Raw genomic sequence first — 19445 nt, 5'->3', positions numbered from 1 at the left:
TCATGCAATATTTTGCACGTAAGTGCTCAAATATTTGTCCATTCATTCAGTCATAACTTTAAAGTTAGGGCCCAAAACTTTAATTCTGGAAAACGAAGGTTATCTCATATACTCCTTACATATTTATTCACTAGTAATATTATTAAGAAATCAGTTGTGCCTTTAGAATGATTAGTCGTTCAATCAACACACAATCTATTGGAATAATAACATTACCATCAGTTACATATTGTTTACAGTATGTATTCTGTGCCAGGTCCTGTGCCAACTATGCTATATACATTCACTCATTTAATCCTTAGAATACTCCTACAGAGAAGTTATTATCCATAACTGAAAAACTAAAGCACAAGTTAAAGTAACATACCCAAGGTTACAAGGTTAGCAAATGACAGAGCTGGTGTTACTCAAACTTAGGTTTGACAACCAAAGCCCTGACTTCCAACTACTACTGCTACTACTCTCCAATATGGCAGCCATGAAACACCTGTGGCTGTTGAGCATTTGCAGTGTGGCTAGTCTGAATTGACTCATGCTGTAACTGTGAAATGCACACCGTATTTTGAACACCTAATATGAAAAAAAAAGAATGTAAAATATCTCACTGCAATTTAATACTGATTACACGTTGAAATGACAGTGATTTGGATATGATGGATTAAATAAAATATATTCTAAAAAATAACTTCACCTGCTTTTTGCTTTCTTACTGTCGCTAGTAGAAAGTTTAAAATTACATGTGGCTTATAATGCATATACTTCTCCTGGGCAACACTGATTTAGAATATTATACAGGATTTTGTAAATCAAAGAGCACAATGGGATTCCCTGGTGACGCAGTGGTTGAGAGTCCGCCTGCCGATGCAGGGGACGCGGGTTCGTGCCCCGGTCCGGGAGGATCCCACATGCCGCGGAGCGGCTCGGCCCGTGAGCCGTGGCCGCTGAGCCTGCGCGTCTGTAGCCTGTGCTCCGCAACGGGAGAGGCCACAACAGGGAGAGGCCCGCGTACCACAAAAAAAAAAAAAAAAAAAAAAAAAAAGAGCACAAAACTTTTTTTTCTTAAATGTTTTAATATTTTTTCATTAATATTTATTGGAGTATAGTTGCTTTACAATGTTTTGTTAGTTCCTGCTGTACAGCAAAGTTAATCAGCTATATATATACACATATATCCCCCCCCTTTTGGATTTCTTTTCCATTTTGGTCACCACAGAGCACTGAGTAGAGATCCCTGTGTTATACAGTAGGTTCTAATTAGTTATCTATTTTATACATAGTAGTGTATATATGTCAATCCCAATCTCCCAATTCATCCCACCCCCATTTCCCCCTTGGTATCCATACATTTGTTCTCTACATCACTGTCTCTATTTCTGCTTTGCAAATAAGTTCATCTGTAGTATTTTTCTGGATTCCACATATAAGCTATATTATACAAGAGAACAAAACAATTTTAAATTTACAAACACAACATATTTTAGAGTATACAGATATATTCCAATATTAATAGCTGTTCTAATACTAAGTTAGTGTAACCAATATAAACAAAACTTTAAATTCCCTTAATCTAAAATTTGATCTTGCTTATTTAAATTTCAATATTCTAGAATTAGATTTTTTTTTAATTTCCTATTATGAAAATTGGTTTTTCCAACTGCAAAACTGATACCAACTCACCCACACTACAGAAATCACAGAAAAGCACACATACAAAAAAACCCCATCATCCCACCAAGCAGAATTAGTATTTTGATCAGTCATTACTTCTAGGTATGTATATTAGGTGAAATGGTATGAAATATTATTTCAAGTGGGATTATATTGTTTATCATTTTGTAACTTGCTTTCTTTCAATATATTAAGAGCAGTTTCTTATATTACATATTATTTCTAAATGTGTTCTTAAATTTTTATTTGGAAATTATAGATTCACAGGGAGTGGCAAAAATAGTACAAGGTGCCAAATAACCCTTACCCAATTTCCCCAAAATTGCATCTTCTTGATTATAGTACAGTATCAAAACCAGGAAATTTACATTGGTATACTGTATGTAAACTGTTCTGTCATCTTATCACACGTGTAGATAGATGAAACCATCACTACAATCAAGATTCAGATCTGTTCCATCACCACAAAGACCTCCCCCTCTTGCTACCTTTTTCCAATCACACACATCTCCCTCCTTTTCCCGCCAGCCCTGACCCCTGACAACCACTAATTTGTTCTCTCTGTAATTTTGTCATTTCAAGAATGTTAATGGCATCCTACAACAGGTGACCTTTAGAGATTGACTTTTTTCCCTCAGCATAAGGGCCCTTTGAGATCCATGCCAGTTGTATGCATTGATAGTTTCTTCCTTTTTAGCGGCTGAGTAGCAATCCATGGTATGGATGTACCATTCTCATACTGAAGGACATTTTTGTTTCCAGTTTCAGGCTATTGCAAGTAAAGCTGCCATGGATATTTGTGAACAGATTTTGTGTGAATGTCAGTTTTCATTTACCTGGAATAAATGCCCAGGAGTGAAATTCCTAGGTCATATGGTAAGTTTTATAAAAAACTGCCCAAACTGTTTTCCAGAGTAGTTGTACCATTCTACATTCCCACCACCACTTGACAGAGATCTCAAACCATTTTTAAGAGGTGCAAAATATTTATGGCTATTCGATAGTTTCTAACAATTCCTTGTTGATTCCTATGTAAGTAATTTCATTTTTTGTTAAAATAACGATGCAATTAATATACATAACACAGAATTTTCACATGCAGATCACACAAATTCCTGTAAATTAAATTGTTGGGGAACAGGATAGAAATATTTTAAAGGCATCTGCTACCAACTGCCGTGATGGCCTTTGGAAAATTTAAATCAACTTACACACCACCCACCCAAGGGTCTGTGAAAATGCCCATTTCCTAGCCTCACTAAAAAATTTTTTTTAATCTTTAATTTTTTACTTGCAAAAAAATGTTACCTTGTTTTGTATTTATTCGAATAATGGGAAGGTTGTATACATTTCCCACACTTCCTAACTTAATTTGCAGTTCTTTCATAAATTACCTGTTCATGTTCTTTGCCAACATTTTACTGGAATGTTGATTCACTAATTTTAAGACCTGGTTCTGCCTCTCTAACTTATGTTGCAAAGAAATAGGTTTTTTAAATAAACGTCTGAAATTCAAGCCAAGTGTTAGTAATGCAAGATAACTGTTGATTTTAGGATGTAGAAAATAGTTTAGTTGATATGGTCCCCCAATTTATCAATTCCTATACTTCACACAACATATTCATTAATTAAGGAATCACCTCTAATGCCAGCTCTGGATTAAAAACATGTTTCCTAGAACGTTGATCACTTACTTCTCTTAAGCTCACTTCAAAATACTAAGACAATTTTTCCATAACAGACATCAAAAACGATCTTCACCTTCATGAGGAAGCGTGGCTGGCTTCTCTTTAAAGGAGAACTTAAGGTCATCTAAACCAGTCTTCAAAGTGTGCTCCCCACACCAGCAGCCATCAACATCACCTTGGACTTGAACTTGTAAGAAATGCAAATTCTCAGGATACCCCAGACCTACTTAATCAAAAACTCATAGCCTACATATGAAATCTGATCTGTTGTTAGAAAACAGTCACCAGGTTTGTTTTCGCCCTCTGAGTAACCACCATGAACTTTTGTGTTTTAAGACCCAATAAAGCTGATGAAACCGGCATCCTGTATCACCCTTAATTTCTTGTCCCTCCCAAAGGCTATCAAAGTTTCATCTTCAGCTGTATTGCTTATGATCCGAAATTACAGAGAAAATGTTTTGAAGAAGTTTTAAGATGTTTCTTTTACATCCCCCTTTCCTAGTCTCTTTTTCCAGCCAAATGATAATTTAAATAGATTTTATAAATTGACAGAGAGAGGAAAGGAGAGGAGGAATAAAGATCTAATTGTATTTAAAAATAAAAATTTCACCTGTTTACCTTGTGATTTCAACTACAGATGGTCCCTGACTTACAATGGCTTTTTCAACCTTACAAAAGTGGGGCAAAAGTGATACACATTCAGTAGAAACCACACTTCAAATTTTGAATTTTGATTTTTCCCTGGCCTAGAGATACGTGGTACAATACTCTCTGGTGATGCTGGGCAGAGGCGGGGGCCGCAGCTCCCAGTCAGCCACGTGATCAGCAGGGCAAACAACCGATGTACTTACAACCATGCTGTACCCAGACAACCAATCTGTTTTTCACTTTCAGTACAGTATCAATACATTATATGAAATATTCAGCACTTTGTTAAAAATAGGCTTTGTGGGCTTCCCTGGTGGTGCAGTGGTTAAGAGTCCACCTGCCAACGCAGGGGATGCGGGTTCGAGCCCTGGTCCAGGAAGATCCCACATGCCGCGGAGCAGCTGAGCCCGCGCACCACAACTACTGAGCCTGCGCTCTAGACTCCGCGAGCCACAACTACTGAAGCCCGTGTGCCTGGGGCCTGCGCTCTGCAGAGGTGGAGGCCAGCACAATGAGAAGCCTTCATGCCGCAACTAGAGAAAGCCTGCGCGCAGCAACAAAGACCCAATGCAGACAAAAATAAATTTTAAAAAATTAAAAAAAACAGCTTTGGGGCCTCCCTGGTGGCGCAGTGGTTGAGAGTCCGCCTGCCGATGCAGGGGATACGGGTTCGTGCCCCGGTCTGGGAGGATCCCATATGCCGCGGAGCGGCTGGGCCCGTGAGCCATGGCCGCTGGGCCTGCGCATCCGGAGCCTGTGCTCCGCAACGGGAGAGGCCACGGCAGTGAGAGGCCCGCATACCGAAAAAAAAGAAAAAAAAAAAAAAAAAAAAAAGCTTTGTGTTAGATGATTTTGCCCGACTACAGGGTACTGTAAGTGTTCTCAGCACGTTTAAGGTAGGCTAGGCTAAGCTGTAATGTTTGGCAAGTTAGGTGTACGTTTTTTTGTTTGTTTGTTTGTTTGTTTGTTAATTTATTAATGTATTTATTTATGGCTTCATTGGGTCTTTGTTGCTGCACGCGGGCTTCTCATTGCGGTGGCTTCTCTTGGTTGTGGAGCACGGGCTCTAGGCACACGGGCTTCAGTAGTTGTGGCACGTGGGCTCAGTAGTTGTGGCACACAGGCTTAGTTGCTCCGCGGCATGTGGAATCTTCCTGGGCCAGGGCTTGAACCTGTGTCCCCTGCATTGGCAGGCAGATTCTTAACCACTGCGCCACCAGGGAAGTCCCTAGGTGTACGTTTTAAATGCATTTTTGACTTACGGTATTTTCAACTTATGACAACTTATGATGGGTTATCTGGATGCAACCCCATTTAAAGTCAAGAAAAATCTGTACTTATGATTTCTGAGTAACACGGGAGTTTATCTGCAATGCCTTTACTGAGAATTCATCTTTGGCATCACAGTCTGTGTCAATCACTGCACAGAAGTGAAAAAATAGCCACATAAATGAATGAGTCAAGACTTAACAACAGTAATTAATCCAAATAACAGTAATGTATATCACGTACAAGGTACAACTATCAAGTTATGGGTATGTTAACACAACAGAACTTAACACAATGAACAGCGTAGCAAAACATTTCCAAGAACACCCAAAATGTTCCGTAGCCATTTTTAAACTCCCTTTAGGTGCCAGCTTACAAGCGCACCCACCTCGTTCCCTATCACATCTCAAAACTGGTTCTCCACAACGTGACTGATCCTCTGCTTTATTAGCATACTTTTTGACATGACTTTTGGCAGCTTAAATCACCAAATGGGCAACAAAAAAGGAAAAAGAATCATCACAGTTATTGTTATTTAGTTAAGTGTGCTAAAGCTCTGAAGCCCAAAACCACTCCAGGAAGTACTTTAAATGCATGGCCCAAGGTCTCCAAGGTTGTAAACTCTGTGTTTAATTTCTAGAACATGTTTAGAAAACAAAATCAGAAAAATGAGAATACTACTTCTTAAGGACATGCTTTATAAAGACAAATTTATCGTAATCCAATAACTTTACAGACAAGACGCAAGCCCTAAAGTGCAAGAATATGTATCAGAACTCTTAACTGGAACAGTTTTAAAGGCGACTCCAAACTTCCAGTCTGCATCTAGTCTACATACATTGAGTGAACCCCTACCAAGTGCCTGGCACTGTATCAGACATAGGAAAAGATATGAAAAGAAAGATCGTGCCCTCAAAAAAAAAGGTGAAAACATAACAAAGGTAATCAAACAAAAATACAGTTCAAATGTTATAAAGAGGTATATGATTGTAGGGCGTTGGAAAAGGCTTCCAGAGACATGTAGAAAGACAAATAAGAGTCAGCCAGGCTACAAGAAAGGAGGAGCATTTTAGAAGAAATCCAGAGGAAAAGAACATGTGAAGGTATGGAAATGAGACATCATGGTCCATGCTAGGAAAACACCAAGCAGTTTGGTATGAAACACACACATGCTGTGTGTGGAGGGCAGATGGGGTGGTGGCAGGCTGCTTCCATAAATTCTAAAGAAACGGTAGAGGACCAAATCAGAAGCCCCTTGTGATGCTCAGGATTTGGACTTTACCCTAAAAGCAATGAGAACCAAGAGATAATTTAAGCTGTCCAAATGGAGAGGCCCAAGAACCAGTTGGATCTGTTTGTCACGTGTATGTGTACATGGGGGTGGTGACAGGTGGTTAATAAATAGTATCTGGGAATTACCAGCCTGTGAAGAGAAGTAGAAAGGTACGGGTGACATCTAAGGGCAGTGAACAGTTAAAAAGGAGGTAGGAGGAGGCAAAGAACTAACTAACTTGTATCAACCTGTACAACAAACCCTACATCCAAGAACGAAAAAGGCCTAGTTCAAACCTCAGATTCAGTGAGGCCTTGCCCAACATACCCCATATACTGTCTCTACCTCCTCTAAAAAGCACTTAGGGTCTCTACCAGGTACCCTTTCACTCCATGCCTACCATGGCATTCACACCACTGGCTATCTTTTTATGGTCTTATCTTTTCAACAAGTTTGTTAGGTTCCTTGTTTATTCAACCACTGCCTTGAAATACAAATGACCGATGAACAATATTACTCATGAAAGCCAAAAGTTTACTCCATTTGCATACTCCAGAAAATTCCACACACCATGTTTTATTCCTTTCACCTAATGATGTGTGGATTTTATGCTGCTGCTGGGAGGAGATGGCTGTGTTCAACTGTGAGGTAATGAACAGAAGGTGCACAGAGATCCCATCTCTCGAATGTGTTAGGGGTCTGTATGTAGAGTTGAGCTCTAAGATATTCTTAGGATAAAACAGCAGTGGTTGACTACACAAGAACCACACAAAACATGGATATTCACAAGCATAACAATGAGTGAAAAAAGCCAGACCCAGACGTGTACATACTGTATGACTCCACTTAAATAAAGTTCAGAACCAAGCAGAACTCATCTCCAGTGTCAGAAGTCAGGATAGGGGTGGGGTAGGGGGAAGTGACTGCAGTGTGAACAAGGGGCTTCTGGGGTCCTGGTAATGTTCTGTTTCTTAATCTGGGTACTGGTTACACAGTTATGCTCACTTTGTGCAAGTTCATCAAGCCTTACAATTATGATTTGTGCACTTCTCTGAATGTATGCTACAGTTCAAAAAGTTTACTTAAAAATAAACAGACAAAGCTTCCCTGGTGGCGCAGTGGTTGGGAGTCTGCCTGCCGATGCAGGGGACGCGGGTTCATGCCCCGGTCCAGGAGGATCCCACATGCCATGGAGCGACTGGGCCCGTGAGCCATGGCCGCTGGGCCTGTGCGTCCGGAGCCTGTGCTCCACAGCGGGAGAGGCCACAGCAGTGAGAGGCCTGCGTACCGCATAAAAATAAAAAATAAAAAATAAAAAAACAGGCCAAAAGAAAAAACGGAAGGAGAGATAGTGAAAGGAAGTATAAAGGAAGATGTCACAAAGAGAAAAGGCCCTGGCGCTGGGACAAGAGGGCAAATGAGAACCACAATGACTGTAGAATGTTTTACTTCAAGTTGTAAAGGAGACTTTTGGAGACCCACTATTCCCTAAAATACTAAGGAACCGAATTAGTACTAATAAGTATTTTCGTAAGCTACAGCCACTTGGAACTTCTTCAGCATCTACGGAAGCACACGATAAATACACGATGCATGAAAAAATAATACATACTGAATCCATTCAAAACCTCCCATCCTAGTAACAGCTGACCCTTGAACAACATGGGTTTGAACTGCTCAGGTCCACGTATACATGAATTTTTTCCAATAAACACACACTACAGTACTATACAGCCCGTGGTTGGTTGAATCCACTGATGCAGAACTGCAGATACGGAGACCAACTGTGGGACTTGAGCAGCCAGGGAAATTCGTGGCAGGTCCTGGAACGAATGCCCCTCAGATACCAAAGGACAAGTGTTACATGGATTTTCAACTATGCACAGGGAGGTAGGTATCAGCACCCCTCACCTTCCAGTTGTTCAAGGGTCAACTGCAACAGGATATACTGGCACGTTAGCTGGCCAGACTTTAGTCTATGATGTGTAGCTAAAAGTTGAGTAGCCTATGCAGAAAGGCTCGAACTCTAAACTGTCCCCCACCAAATGAGCTAACTGGCACAGGTAAACCTCCAGAAATAACTATCCCCTTGCTCCAAAAGAAAGCAGCTTTAGTGTTTCCTAAAAAGGCAAGTGTGTATCTCGACTCTGCCTACAAAGCAGTCGCTCTGCCCAGTACTCACCACTCTGTAGTTCCCTATTCCGCTCTACTTTCTTCGGAGCACTGGTCTCTAGCTGAAATGATCTTATTCTTCTGTTCACTCGTTTCTTTTCTTGTCCCCACCATAGTACTTTAAGCTCCACGGGAACAAAGATCTCATCTGTCTGTACACCACTGTACACCCAGGGCCCAGATGTCTGTGTGCTCAATAAAAACTTGTCAACTACCCAGGTAATTTACTTTAAGGTCACCAAGTATACATAAGATCAAGTCAGTACTAATAAATCAGTTAAGTCCAGTGTAATAGCAAACACAAAATAAATTATCACTCCATTTCTGGGTAAGAGTGATCTCTAAACCTGTACCCGCTTTTGTATCAGCTTCGAGGCTGACAAGGTTTGATGATTTGGAGGACTGGTAATTTTTCTATGTATTTTATGGAGAAATTTTACAAAAGACAAACACTACAATACAGCCAGTGTGGCCTAAGGAGCAGAACCACTGTGGCGAGTGACCCAGAACTGCGTGGAAGGGCCTGGCTCCTCTCTAGGTCAGGCACCCCTCTGCTTCCTGGGAGGCTTCCTATCCGAAAAGTACCATAGGATGATGCTCCTCTGAAGCTTCCAGCAAAGATCAAAACTTTCACGTTTCACTAAATATGTGTGTTTTCCCCTAAAACTTCTAAAGTACTTCATGACTAGTCAAGAGACTTTCAACTGTCAGGGTATCTGAATTTAAGAGGAGAAAAAGTCCAAAGTTAAAACTGCAAAGAATCAGGGAGTTCCTGGACAAGGAAAATATTTTACACACAAACAACTGAGTCCTACCAACTTCCCATTCAACAGCCTTAGTACCAGAGGTTTTTTTTTAAGCCACACAATCTTATTACACATCTAAAGCAAATTCCTCACTTTTACTTGTCTGTAAAAACTCTAAATACAGTACATTTTTCAGGGGAATAGTATTCAGTGCAGCACTATTATCAAAGAACCACTAATCAAGAAGAAATGCAGCAATATTTTAGTAATTTTAATTTTACAATAGAGATCACTGCATTCAGAGAAATAACAAAACCAAAAGTAAAATATATTTCATTTATCACCATGTCTAGGAAGTTACTCTGCCCAATACTAAAAAACTTCAACTTAGCAGAACAACGGTTAGGTAAATTTGTGAGTTTGTGGTTTTGTCGGTTTTCTTCCTTTTAAAAGCTGATATCCTCTTTCATGAGACAGGCAAAGTGGGCTGGGAAATACTACTTTGGCTATCACCTAGGGAAGGGGTAGTGTTTCTTTCCCACTCACCACCATCTTCCATAGACACTCCTTTATTTACTACCTTGAAAGGCTCAGAGTACATCAGCATGGCGGGGAGGCGAATTTCTCAGCTGCAGGTGCCTCCTCCATGCTCCAGTGTTAAAAGACTTTGTAAAAGTGTATCACAGAACAGGCATGAGGAAGACATTCAATGTGACAGAAATGTACTAAAACTGGTTTGTGGTGATGGCTGTACAACTTTTTAAAATTACCAAAAATCACTGAATTGTACGCTTATAGTGTTGATGCATCATATGGTATATAAGTTATGTCTCGATAAAGCTATTAAAAAAAAACAACCAGCAGGGTAGAGAGTGGAACAGTATAGGTGGAAAAAGGAGTGTATTTAAGAACTAAACAGACCCAAAACAAAATTGGTAATACATCCAAAATAAAGCTCTCCACTGCCCCCTGAACCTCCACGTAGCCTATCAAGTGTTGTCTCCTTCTTCCCTTAATACGTTCCTTTCAAGCTTCTGACCCTCTGCTCTAAGCTGCTACAAAAAAGAAGAAAAGACCCTCTGAATCACTTTCTTGACTCCACCCACAGAATTAAATTTATCTAGTACACATGGCAATAACAGTGAAAGATGGCAGGTAATTCTGTAGAAATCAATTCTTCTTATCCAGAAGAATTGAGGGGAGGGGGAATTCTTCTAACTGATGCCCAAGCCAGACTGCTCAGACCTCCCGTAGCACTTTATTTATACCTCTCTTAGAGCCTTTATAACTTGGATTACAGCCATTCTTATACACGTCTTACCAACCTTTTAACACCCTCCTCCCGTCCCAAATGTCTTCAGCAGACTCTTTCACACCCTAGTAAATTAATAAATGTTCTTTGGATGAGTGGCAATATTTTCCTAATGAAACTGAGGAATATCAATTCTATTCTCAAAGAATAAATACAGTTCTATGTCCTACCGGACTATCACTAATTCAAAGCTGACTTCCTTAGCTTGATTGGTAGATAGATGATGGCAACGACAGTGACAAGAATGATGAACAAACTCCAGAATTACCACTGGCTACCCGACCAGCGAGGCTGTTATAATACAAAACATCAGCTCAGAGCAATAAAACCCAATTTCTATGCCAGTCAACAGGCTAGAAGTCCTTTTATTACTTAAAAATTATTCTAAAAATCACTAATTTTTGCCTATTACCCAGCATCCAAAACCCAACAAGTTTTCTACTGCCATCAATACCAAATCTGATGAAAACTATACAAGGCAACAAATGTCAAATCTTTGTTGTATCAAGAAAATTACACACACAAAAAAAAGGCCCAGGAAAAAAACAAAGCAGTAGTAACTAGTGTCACAGAAAAATTAACCAACAGTTAATACACTGGACAACACAGGAGGAAAACCTGTGAAATTCACCCTTTCACATGAAACCCATCCACAGCATAAGAAAGCCAAATGTTATTTGCCTTTTGATCAATGACTTCTAGAACAAAATCTTTTATAAAGACTTCCAGATCTAACACATGAAAATATTGACAATAACCAAGATGAAATTAACTTATGTATAAGTACCATGAGTTGTTAAGAACTTAAATTCCTCAGATCTCTAAAATCTGTGTTCAAATCCTACACAACCACAGACCTAAAAAAGTCACAGACTCTTCAAGATAGTAGGTGAGTATCCTGTTCCTGAAACATTTTCATTATTAGTAATTTAATATATTTGTTAAAAAAACAATTCCAATGTTGTCATCTGTGACTCAAAAAATTTTAAACATCTATATTGTTTTTAAAATCAAAACCTTACACGTGCTTCCAAAGAGCTGATGAGTCAGATTTTTTTTATACGTGTAGAAACTGAAATGCACTTTATTATGAGATAATTATTCCCAGCAATACATTGGATGTAAACTTTTGAATCTGCTTTAAGTTTCTCTTCACCAGTAAAGTTCTCAAGTTCTTAGGAGTTTCCTAGTCATCTACTTTAACATCATCTACGGTAACACTCAAAGCAAAACCACAATAAAGAGGTTTGGCCTCTGAGGGATTCTACATGTAAAAAAACATTACTCAAATAAAATACAATCACTATTGCTTTAAATAACAAATACATTTCTAAACTTTCATGGCATTTGATGGAATTCCCTGTTTTAGATAGCAAAACAAAATCTACTAAGCTCCCAATCTAAATCTACTAATCTACTAAGCTCCCAATGAGTGTTTCTTATTTTAACTAAATCTGCTCTATGGTAATACAAAATATTGATATGAATTTACTGTAAAACGTACCTATGGGGAAATAGGTACTTTTTAGTTCTGGAATATTTTTATTCAAAAGTCTCAGTATTTAGAGTTAGTGGAATTCACAGAACTGTTCCACCAGTAATCGGACAAAGTTGCCCAATATCTATTTATTCCCAGGTATAAATAAAGCAGTGAAACCCTAACCGGACACATTCATTTAGCCAAAGACCAATAACCCGTCTGAACTGTGCAGTACTACTACTCGGTCATGTTGGAATCCAATTCAAAAACAAGTACCTGAGGAGATGAGGCTTCTGGCAAGCAACTTTAAAGATCCCCAAGGAACTCACTCATTCTGTCTCTCTCTCTCTCTCTCTCTCTCACACACACACACATGAACACACACAGCCCCCCCAATGTCTGCCCATTAAATGACATAAAGAATAGCTTTTAACTTCAAACTCTAATCACTGAAACAAATTCCAGTTACAAGTTAAAAGATGACCGGAAAACTACAAAATCAGCTTCCACATTTCATTCAAGTATATCTAAATGTTAAATCTGGAGTAGTTCAACTCGTTTTGATACCAGTTTACCACCTTCACTGAAATGAGGAACTCCTTCAACATTCTTTGCATTTTAATAAAGCTCTAAACACAAACTTCAGTATAATCACACTATTCATTCTACATTTTGCAAAAATCGTCCTCCATCACCATTTCTCATAAGCTAATCAGAAATACACACACACACACACACACACACAGACAGTTCAGTCTTCCAAAAAATGCACTTTATCAAACCCCAGCATTTATCTGCAAGTGCAAGGAAAACAAAAAAAAAGGCATTTGCAGTTCAAGACAGGAAAAGCACAACCACCGCGTTACTGTACAACCACCACCAAATTTCTCAGGGAAGAGAAGAATAATTCACGACAGGCAAATTAAAAACATTCTGCACATGGCAAAAATAAAAGGTCCAATGTCCTACAATCCATAGCAAAGCTTCCTCTCTTTTGGAGCCAATACCAATAGAGCCAATGGATACAAGTGTCAAATAAATCCAGCGTCTGTTTGAAACAAGACGAAACCTGGAAAAATTCCCTCCCATAAATCAGTGAACATGAGGCTTTGCACCCAACATGAAAATATACACAACCCAAAGCGACATCATCCCCCCCCACCCCACCCGGCACGTACAGAAAAAGCCGTAATCAACAAGTTGGAAAGAAGGCAGAAAGTAGAGCTCACAACCCTATACCCCCACCTTAAAAAAAAAAAAAAAAGTCCTATAACAAAAGGTAACACAGATCTTCAAGTACCTGGTGGAGGTGCCTTTCCTCACATCGCAGATGCTGCATTTAAAGGCTTCGGCGCTGTTTCTGAAGGTGCAGACGCTACAATCCCAAAAGCCTTCGTCTGCGGCAGGTTTCGCTTGTCTTTTTGGCCTTCAGTGGAGTGAGGAGTGGGGGAAAGGGGAGGGAAGAGTCAAGGAGCAGGAAAAAGGGGGAGAGACAGCAAAACACAGGCGCTGGTGAGCCGTCGTAATTTCACAGGAATCCGGCGCTGGAAACTTCGCCCCGGCGACCACCCACCCACCCTTTTCGGGGCCGAGAAGAGCACCCGGGGGAGGGAACGGGGCGCCCCCACCGGCACCACGCAGCCTCCGGGCCCGGGCCGTGCTGCCTCGCACAGTAGGCGGCGGCGGCGCCCCGGGAAGGGCCGCGGCGGGCGCAGGAAGCGGGCGGACTTGTGGACTTGAGTGGGGCTGGGGGGGCCGGGAGGGGAGCCGCGGGCCGGATCTGGAGGGGGCGCGCAGGGACAGCCCGAAGCCGGCGGCGGGGAGTGGGCCGGCTCATTCCCTCTCCCCTCCCATGCTCGCGTCCTCCCTCCCTCCCCACCTGGTTAAATCTCCCTTTGTCTGGGAGGAGTGGCGGCGGCGGCGGCGGCGGCGGCGGAGGGCGGCTGAGGAGGAGCCGCCATGGCTGCGGCGCGCACGGCCGCCGGCCCCGAGCGGGAGCGACACCGCCTCCCGCCGCCGCCGCCACCGCCCGCCGCCGCCGCCTCCCCCCGCCCCCGGATCTCCATCTTAGCAGCGCCTCCCCCCGCCCCGGGTGGCTCCGGGGCCTAGTCGTCGCCGGCCCCCGCCCGCCCCCAGCCCTCCCTCCCCTTCCGCCCCCTCGGCTCGGAGCAGGTACCTGGTCGGGCTCTTCTTGTCGCCCATGGTCATGGATGGGCTGTACCCCAGCCCCCCCCCAAAGCCGAAACCGGCGCTGCTCGGAGGAGAAACGCCGTCCGGGGAGTCGTCGCGGACCGGCCCCCCTCCCTCCCCCGCGCCCGCCCTCAGCCGCTGGGGCTCGAGCTCCGGCCGCCACCGACGCCGCCGCCGCTGCCAGTCTCCGGACGAGACTAGTCCCCACCAGCGCCGCCTCCGCCGAGTGACTGACGAGGGGCGGGGCCGGGCGCCGCGCGTCACGCGCCGGGCGGCCAATGGGAAGGCGGCGGCCGGCGCCGCGAGGGCGGGGGCGGGGCGCGGGGGAGGGCGGGGCGTGGTGGACGTGGGCCGGGCCGTCGGTGTGCGTGCCCGGCAGTGTGTGCGCGCTGGGGGCGCGCGTGCCTGCCGTTGGCCCCGCGGCCCGGCGCGGTGGAGCGTGCGAGGCCGGCGGGGCGCACGTGGCCGCGCCCGGGTGCCGGGTCTGGGCTTCGGGCCTCGCGCGGCCGCCCCGTGGGACTGTCGCCGGGCCCCGGGCCCCGAAGCCGCCCCGGGGAAGTAGTTGGGCGCAGTTTGCGCGCGCCACTGGGGCTTGCAACAGCCGCGACGCTCGCAACGCCTCGAGGCTTGCGTTGCCCCGGGAGCCGGCAGGGCCTCTTTTGGCCCGGGTTCTTCCGCGCCCTTCTGCTCCTTTGCCACGCGGAGCTTTGTATCTGCCTCTCGTGAAGTCCCTGTTTCCAGCCGATACACCGCCCAGAAGCCCTTTCCCAGGCCCCTGACGCCGGAGGGAACTGTGCGGAAAGGGTGTGGCACAACTGAATGTCCCCCAAGGCCCGACACTCAGCTCCTGCTTGAACCCCCGAGAGCCTAAATAGGGCGTTTCCCTAGGGAAGCTACTGTTCAGATCCTGGCAGCCACATGCCAACAGTTTAAGCCTTATGTTTCAGCGCCTTCATCTCCAAAATGAGGCTAATAATCATCCTCCTTAGGTTCTTTGGAAAATTCAGAGACGTAATGCACGAAAAGCAGGCAGGTCAGTGCCTGGCACTTAGGAAGGACCAACACAAAGTAGTGGGTTAAGAACTATTATAACTGGGCCTGGGTTGTGCACCATTTCCCCTGCTTTAGAAGCTTCTTAGAGGCAAGGAACAAGTAGTAACCTTTACTTTCTGCCCTGCTCCAAGGACGCTTGCCAAATTGACTTGAACGTGACTCAGGCCCCTCTGGTCTTAGGCAATAGGGAATTGTGGTAGGGGGAAAACCACAGATGATAAGATAAAAGGCTTGGCTGGGCCGAAGCCCTGGGTGGGGTAAGGGACAGGCTCAAGGGATAATGCTAGAAGTTGGGGGGTGGGGATAGGGGTGTGGAGGGAAGATAAGACGGGCCCTCAGCTTCCACTGAGACAGCCCCCCTCCCCCCAGTTTATATGCAAACACAAAGTGGGTTGCTGTCAAGACTGCCCCATAAAAGGGAAGCATTCCAGGGCAGGAGAACAGGGAAGCTCACTTCCCTGAGACAGAGTGCCCAGGGAGCAAGAAGTCCTAGGATCAGTCCACGGATCAGAAGGGAGAGAAGAATTAAAGAGGGAGGGAATGTGTCAACGGATAAGCTTGATAAGCACACGCTGTCCTTTCTAGGCAGGCACACCCTGGAGGGCCAGCACAGACAACACTGTTCAGCCAGGGTCAGCTACCTCCCGCAACCCTCCAGGGAGGAGAGGAGGAAGAGGAGAAGGAAGGCACAGGGCTGAGGGCCAAAGAGGCCAGAGAAAGGCAAGGGGCACGCACACAAGCCATGGCACAGTGCCTGCAGCCTTGGCCTCTGATGTCTGCCTGGCATGCTCCCAGGATTCTGCCCCTAGCATGAAGGTACTGCGAGAAAAGGGACATTAAGAAATCCCGGCTGGAGGAGTGGCCTTGTGGGAGGGAAACTGGGTAGCTGGGAGCCACAGGTAGTGGGAAGGAGACAGACTTTATTACTATTTACCAAGAGTAACATGCACGAATTGTTTTGCAGCTCCGTGAATTTTTATGTGTATCCACTGCACCTTTGCATGCACCATCTGTATCAAGATACAGAATCTTTTCATCTTTCCGGCGAGTTACTCCTCTCCCTGCAGGTTAGCTTTGTCTGAACATCGTACACATGGGTCACACGGTATGTACTGAAGTGTCTGGCTGGCACCTTTTGCTCAACAAAATATTTGTGATATTCATCCATACGGTTGCCTATCTCAGTAATTCATTTTTGTTTGCTTAAGGGTGTGAAATTCCATTGCCAATACACGGTCATTTAGTTATCCATAGGAGACTGACTTTCTTAGTGTATTTGTGTGTGTGTGTGTTTGACCTGTTTTCTCTCTTCAAAAAAAAGAAAAAGTTTAAAAACTGGTTTGAAGAAAAAAGAAGTTCCAGAATAGAGAACTAGTTTCTAGGAACATATCAGACCCACACATCACCATGTGGTTGTAACTGCAGAAGCTCTAAGTTCGTTCACATGTTGGACGTAAATATCTACTGAAAGTCTCCTTGTAGTTACAGGAGCCAGACAAGACTCCTTCATGCTGGAGAACAGCATGACTCTAGGCAGAGCATCAGACTATGATCCTAGAGCGGTGGTTTCAACCTGAGCTGGGTGGGGAACAAATCTTCCTCCACAGCGTAACCTTGAACCAGTGTGGGGTGAAGGGATGAGTGGGAGTTGACAGAGAGCTGCCTTGCTGCTCCACTGTTTCCTATCTTGAACTTCCACTTCATATTTCATTGGAAGGAAGAGTTCTACTGCTTTAAAAACTGTTAGAAGCCCGTGGTTTTAGAACAGTCGCTGGTTAGAAGCACTCCCCAAGAAATGTCTGGTGTAAATGATTCCATGGATACACAGGGCAGATAAAAACACCACACTTGGACATTTTGCCTCCTTCCCTCTCATTCACTCCACTTCAGTCACACGGGCTCTTCCAGGAACAGGTCGTGCTCCCACCAAAGGGCCTTTGCACTTGCTGTTCCCTGTGCTTGGAATGCTCTTTTCCCAGATAACCACATTTTCAGCTGCCTTACCTCCTTCCAGTCTTTGCTCAAAAGTCACATTCTCTGTGAGGTTTTTCCTGGTCACCAAATCTAAAAGTACCGTCCACCAGCTCCCTGTGTGTCCCTTAACTGCCTTTCTTTATTCTGCTTTGCACTTATCACCGTCTGACATACCATGCTGTTTGCTAATCTTGTTTAGCAGATCTTTACCCAGTAGGATAGAAGCTCTGTAACGGCAAGGATTTTTTTTTTCTCTTTTTCTCCTCACCACACCACACCCCCCTCCAAAACACACACACTGTGATATATAAATGCCTAGAACAGTGCCTGGTAAACATGCATCGAAGAGGATTTCTTTCATTTAACAGTAATTTATTGCACAGCAACTCCATGCCTTGCCCCATGCCAGGGATGGGAAGATCAGATAAGCAAGATAGACTTAATTCCTGATCTTTTGGAGTTTACATTCTACTTCAGCAGGCAGACTTCATCAGAGTAATTAATTATGATTGTGACAAATGCTACAAAGTACGGGAAGCAAGGCAAGATTGCCTAGGAGAAGAGAAAGGAAGAGCATTCAGGGATGTGGGGCTTTGGAGGAGACAGAGGTGAGCAGCTGTGCCAGGAGCCCTGTGAGAGAGGAGAGATGGGGCCAGCGAGGTAGCCCCTGGCTACGCCCTGTACGGCAGGGTGGGCTGAGATGGGAGCGGGGTCTTTATCCTGAGTACCATGGAAACCACTGATGAGTTTACCAAGACTCTCTGTCTGCCTGGGACTGTCTTTGGTTTGCCTTCATGAATGAGGGACTGGGAGAGGCAGACCCCTTAGAGCAGGGAGGCAGGGGGAGGACCTTTAGATTAGCTTGGGAGTTGGACAGAGAAGGGCATTTCGTAAAGAGCTTCCCCCGCTTTCTTACACTCCAGAAAGAAGCAAAACCTACTGGTGCCTGTCAAAGGAAGGGTCTGGAATGTTATCAACTCAGTTTCCTCCTGCCTTTACACGTGCGAGTTCTACTCCAGGCAGAAAACCTAAACACTAAGACTGGGGCTCTGAACTTTAGCAACACCCAATAAGGATATTACGCACAAGTGAGAGGAAAAAAAAGCCTTTCTCCAGATACCTTAGGGCTTACTCCGCCCCATCCATGTTACACCTTCCTATGGTCTGAGTCCAAACTGTGGTTTGGGGGGGAGGTTTTCACCAACCTGCAGTGAAATGAGAAAACTAAAGGGGAAATGTATGAATACTTTCCTACGCTCAAGTAAATTACCAATTAGTTGGTTCTCAGCAAAGACTATTTTTTATTCTAAGATTATGTCCTTCCAAGTTTTTTCTTTTCTTGTAGGGTTGGGTAACTTAAATCCTCCTTTTTAAATGGAGTGTTGGCAATAGTAGACGGTACTTGCCTTGCTTAAAATGTCCTCAGTTGACCAAATCACAAGTGGACAATTCTCTGTTGGCTTCCTAACTCCCTCTCCTCATCAATTTTATTCTTGATGTTTTAAGTGTACCAAGATCTAAATAATTTTAATGAAACTTCTCAAGATGGTGTTATTGAGGGGAACAGTAAGGAAAAAACAGTATCACTTAGTAACTAGAAGAGTCACCCACGAAGGACGGAAGCTGGGAAGGTTAAGATTTTGATCGTAATTGCAAAGATTTAATGCCCTACTTTGCACTGAATGTTCCTTCAGTGGTTTAAGAGAGAATATTGTTTCTTGAAGCATCTAACTACCTGGAGTATCTTAGGAACTGGGGAAAACCTAGCTCATTTCACTGAAAAACTCAGGCCTGTGCTGATATCACTGGCGACATCTGTGGAGCTGTTACTGAAGACAGGATTAACTTCTAAAGAAGCAGCCCCGGAGTAAGAAAGAGGTGGAGCTTCCCTGACCGTCTGTGTTTGAACCTTAACCAGATTTTGCAATGAGCCACCCTGTCACCTGTGCACGTGCTCATCAGAGATAGGAAG

At 43.9% G+C, this 19445-nt stretch overlaps 1 protein-coding gene across 1 annotated transcript in view; it reads right to left on the bottom strand.

Moving 5' to 3' along the window:
- The window catches only part of RYBP (RING1 and YY1 binding protein), a 72952-nt gene extending 58412 nt beyond the window's left edge, over window positions 1-14540 (bottom strand). Inside the window, exons 1-2 of the mRNA XM_082639199.1 lie at window positions 14433-14540; window positions 13557-13682 (exon numbers count right to left, since the gene is read on the bottom strand). Of these exons, the coding sequence (XP_082495325.1) occupies window positions 13557-13682; window positions 14433-14464 (158 nt within the window). The 5' untranslated portion in view covers window positions 14465-14540. The remainder of the gene's footprint in view (window positions 1-13556; window positions 13683-14432) is intronic.
- Between the last annotated feature and the right edge of the window lie 4905 nt (window positions 14541-19445).

Source organism: Mesoplodon mirus (assembly GCF_964341445.2).
Source record: "Mesoplodon mirus genome assembly, chromosome: 12".
In the NCBI taxonomy this organism is placed as follows: Eukaryota; Metazoa; Chordata; class Mammalia; order Artiodactyla; family Ziphiidae; genus Mesoplodon; species Mesoplodon mirus.
The sequence above is the reverse complement of the archived record's forward strand: the minus strand, read 5'-3'. Positions and strand labels throughout refer to the sequence as shown.